Source organism: Sceloporus undulatus, chromosome 9, assembly GCF_019175285.1.
Source record: "Sceloporus undulatus isolate JIND9_A2432 ecotype Alabama chromosome 9, SceUnd_v1.1, whole genome shotgun sequence".
Classification (NCBI taxonomy): domain Eukaryota; kingdom Metazoa; phylum Chordata; class Lepidosauria; order Squamata; family Phrynosomatidae; genus Sceloporus; species Sceloporus undulatus.
In genome coordinates this window covers 33,279,858-33,284,640 of record NC_056530.1, presented here as the reverse complement: position 1 = coordinate 33,284,640, position 4,783 = coordinate 33,279,858, and the positions used below count along the sequence as shown (strand labels likewise).

At 42.2% G+C, this 4,783-nt stretch overlaps 1 protein-coding gene across 2 annotated transcripts in view; it reads right to left on the bottom strand.

The window, feature by feature from the left end:
* Positions 1–594: 594 nt before the first annotated feature.
* CFAP126 (cilia and flagella associated protein 126) overlaps positions 595–4,783 on the bottom strand; it is a 21,412-nt gene continuing 17,223 nt past the window's right edge. For both annotated transcript variants that reach the window (XM_042438856.1, XM_042438855.1), the window contains exon 5: positions 595–1,635. In XM_042438856.1, the coding sequence (XP_042294790.1) occupies positions 1,063–1,635 (573 nt within the window). In that variant the 3' untranslated portion in view covers positions 595–1,062. The remainder of the gene's footprint in view (positions 1,636–4,783) is intronic.

Here is a 4,783-nt window from a genome sequence, read left to right as displayed (position 1 = left end):
TAACCTGAAGAAGCTTAAGATATGACATGATGGCCCTGTTTAAATATTTGAAAGGATATCATACTGAAAACGGAGCAGGTTTGTTTTCTGCTTCTCCACAGAACAGGACCCAGAGCACTGTATTCCAACTACAGGAAAAGAGGTTCCACCTCAACATTGGGAAGAACCTCCTGATAATAAGAACTGTTTGACAGTGGAATAGGCTTCCTAGGAAGGTGGAGTTTCTTTTTAGGTTTTTAAAGAGAGGCTGGATGGCCCTTGTGGTCTCTTCCAGCTCTATGATTCCATGACTCAGAATTAATCCTTTTTTCTTTTCAAATGTACTTATTCCTTTGTTGCAGTCTGAATTTGTCTTTCAAAACCAGAGCTTTGTACATTTTTTGACAACAGTTCCCCAAATATGCCAGTTATAGAACTCTTTTTTTAAAGGCAATGTTTATCTAAAATGCATGGAATATATGTCAAACTTTCTTTGATCAGGGAATTGACCTTAATTTAAAGGAAGGAAGACTTGTGGTGGGGGAAATGCTTTTGGAGTTAGCTTTATTTAGTGTCTGTTATGATGAAAGCACACCATCTCATTGTCATTTTTATTTTATTTTATTTTATTTTAATTGTAGCACTCAGGTATCATTGCTTATCCAGCACAGATTTGCCTTCTCACTTCTTTTTCTTCATGTTTGGCCAAGCTGAGAAATGCATGGCTTTCGTTGGTAGGCCAGTTTCACCATTGTCTGGACTTGATGGAACGTGCTTCTTGCCAGGTTTGCTTGGTTGTAAGTGGGAAAGAGAATTGAAATTGGGCTTGGGAAGCAGGGGAGGAGATTTTGGAAATATCTGAGGTAGGGTTTAGTAGTGGAGAGGAGAGAAAAACAGACATAAAGACATGAGAGTGGCTTGACACGCTGAATAGAACAAATTAACTAGTTTAACTTGTTTTAACATTGTAATAGAATAGCTTTGATTTCACTTTTGGATGTAGCTTTAACTGGATGGTTTCTCTAGGCAGGATGGAGGTTTGGTTGCACCTTCCCTTTCGCTCTGACATCCATCAATTTCCAGTCAGTTCTTCCTATCCTCCAAAGTGCCTTTTTTTATAGGCTGGTTGGGTGGCAGGGCCTCGGGTGAAAGGGCACCTTTTGGCTTGGCTTCCATTGTTCCTGGATGATGCAAAGCCAACAGCTCTGGTGTCCTGACTTCTTTGGATCTCCCTTCTAGTGATCTGGGCCGATCCGAGGCAGGGGCCTCTGCAGAGTTGGTTCTCCTGGGAGCAGTGAGCTCTCTTGAGTTGGGACGACTCGGGGCTGAGATCTTGGGACTCACGGTATCTTTTAAGCGAACATCCATGGAACCCGGCTGGCGTGAGAGTGGGATTTGGCTGCTGCTTCTTTGCCTTGACTCCTTGGGCTCCGGCTGCGGAAAGGCCTGGACATCTGAGGAAGACTCTTCTTTCAATCTGATGTCTATACAGCCGGGCTGGCGAGAGAGGGGGGCCGTGGCAGCCCCACTGCCTTCAGTCACTTCTTCAGCAGGCATCTTTCCTCCTGGGCCAGGATGCTCCAAGATTCTGCAAGAGGTGTCTCCACGTTTAGCAGCACTCTCTTTGGTGAGACGCGCAGGACAGGCCACGTTTGGCTGCAGAGTAAAACAAACGTTATCACATAGGCAAAACGCATAATGTTAAAAGCACACTAAGGGCACTGCCTGTGCTGTCTCAACAAGCCTATGAGGTAACAAAAACCAATAGCAGTGGCATCTCACAAAAACCTTTACTGTCAGAAAGATATATTTATGGTACCAGCTCTTGAAGCAAAGAAAAGTGCCCAGAACCCATTTATCTGGTGTCTGCCTTTCAAACACTGGTCAAACAGTGAAGCCTGCATGCAGGATAAGAGCTCTGCTCCTGAGTTCTTTGCCTCTTAGTAACTGAGATTCAGAGTTATACTGTCGGAAAATGGAAGCAACATAAAAGCTATCATAACTAGGCAGAAAAGAAGGGATGAGATTAAAGAGTTATGAGATAAAACCTCCCTTGAAAAGTGTTCAACTAATGCAATACAACTAATTCAGCTAATGCAAAATGCAGCAGCAAGACTATTGTCTGGTTCATGCTTCAAAACTATACAACGCTGGTTTTGACTACACTTGCTTCCAATTTATTTCTGTGATTAACTGAAGGCTCCGGTTTTGACCTGCACAGCCCTAAAGGGCTTGGGAATCAGGAGATCTAAAAGATCACTTCATCCATAGCAGTCTGTCTAGTATGTGAGATCGTCCTCAGCAGCCCTGTTGTATGTCCTACTACCCTGAGAGGTTAGGTCAGTGTGTACATAAGACAGGCTTTTATGAGCACCTCAGTTATGTAAACTCCCCAAAAAGTCAGGTTGGAAACATCTTTATTGAGCTGCTGGTGGGCACTTAAAACTTATTTTGTCAGAATGTTTTCTTTTAAAATCACTTTTGATCCGCTTTTAAAGAATGTTTTCTCTTTATTTGCACTGCAGTTTTATTATACCTCATTTGGGGAGCAGTCCTGATAGGCAGCAAACTGATTTATAAATATTTTTAATAAATAAGTAATACTTGGAATGGGAAGAAGGAAAGCTTTGCCGGATCAAGACAAAAAGGCTGTTTAGTCCAGAATTCCTACAGTGCTCTATGAGATGCATAAATGAATCTGATGGCCAATGGGAAGAGTATTAGACTAGATGATTTTCAAGGATCCATCCAGCTGTGTCTACCAAGAAGAAAACAGTTGTCTGTACACTCCCACACTAAGCATTATTTTATAAACTTCTCACATGCCCCATCCTGATCCCCTTAAACATCTTTCTTCCCTTAAAGTTTTAAATAGTGGTATCTTCAAATCCTTTCTCAGAAATAAGTTCTAACACCCAGTTCTGGGACCAAAAGATAGCCAAGGGACTATGGGTCATATACTGTCTGTGTCTGCATGCAGTCAATAAATTGCAGAGAAATAAAAATGAAAAGCAAATATGTTTGCAGATTTAAAACAAATTCTATACAGTCAGCCCTCCACCTTTGCGGCGTTGGCTTTTGCAGCTAGGGCTTGGATTATTATGTCCTGTGTAGGAATCTCTAGATCCTCTAGTACGACTGGAGAGGTAAAGTCAGAAAAGCCAAAGCACAGAATGAACTCAGGCTTGCTGGAGAAGTAAAGAACAATAAAAAGGGCTTTTTTGGATATGTCCGCAGCAAAAGAAAGAAGAAGGAAACGGTAGGACCACTGTGTGGAGAAGATGGCAAAGACGTAGAAAAGGCAGAATTACTCAACACCGCCATTGCCTCAGTCTTCTCAGAAAAGGCAAAGGGTGCTCAACCTGAGAATAACGGAGCAGAGGACAGAATAGGGGAAATTCAGCACAGAATAAGTAAAGAGATAGTACAGGAATACCTTGTTAATCTAAATGAATATAAGTCTCCGGGACCAGATGAACTACATCAAAGGGTATTAAAAGAACTGACAAATGTAATATCGGAACCATTGGCAATAATCTTTGAAAACTCCTGGAAAACAGGAGAGATCCCAGCAGACTGGCGGAGGGCAAACGTTGTCCCCATCTTCAAAAAGGGAAAAAAGAGGATCCCAACAATTATCGTCCAGTTAGTCTGACATCTATACCAGGAAAGATTCTAGAACAGATCATTAAACAGAGAATCTGTGAACATCTAGAAAGCAATGCCATAATCACAAAAAGTCAACATGGGTTTCAGAGAAAGGAGTCATGCCAGACAAATCTAATCTCTTTCTTTGATAAAATGACCAGCTTGGTAGATGAAGGGAATGCTGTGGATATAGTATACCATGATTTCAGTAAGGCCTTTGACAAGTTTCCCCATGACATTCTTGCAAACAAGCTTGTAAAATGTGGGCTAGACAAGGCAACTGTTACATGGATTTGTAATTGGATGACTGACCGAAGTCAAAGGGTGCTCAACAATGGCTCCTTTTCATCCTGGAGGGAAGTGACCAATGGGGACCCACAGGGCTCTGTCCTGGGCTCAGTGCTATTCAACATCTTTATCAATGACTTGGATGACAGAATTGGGGGCATGCTCATCAGATTTGCAGATGACACCAAATTAGAAGGAATAGCTAATACTCCAGAGGACAGGATCAAACTTTAGAATGACCTGAATAGACTAGAAAGCTGGGCCAAAGCTAACAAAATGAAAGTCAACACGGAGAAATGTAAGGTACTGCACTTTGGGCGGAAAAATGAAATGCACAGATATAGGATGAGGGACACCTGGCTGAATGAGATTTATACATGTGAAAGGGATCTAGGAGTCCAAGTAGACCACAAGTTGAACATGAGTCAACAGTATGATGCAGCAGCTAAAAAGGCCAATGCGAATTTAGGCTGCATCAATAAAAGTATAGTGTCTAGATCAAGCGAAGTAACAGTGCCACTATATTCTGCTTTGGTCAAGCCCCACCTGGAATATTGTGTCCAGTTTTGGGCTCCACAATTCAAAAAGGATGTGGAGAAACTGGAGCGTGTCCAAAGGCGGGCGACTAAAATGGTGAAGGGTCTGGAAACCATAAAGCCTTATGAGGAAAGACTTGGAGCTGGGTATGTTTAGCCTGGAAAAGAAATGGTTAAGATGTGATACGTTATCCCTGTTTAAATATTTGAAGGGTTGTCACATTGAGGAGGGAGCAAGCTTGTTTTCTGCTGCTCCAGAGAACAGGACCCAAAACAAAGGATGCAAGCTACAGGAAAAGAGATTCCACCTCAACATTAGGAGGAACTTCCTG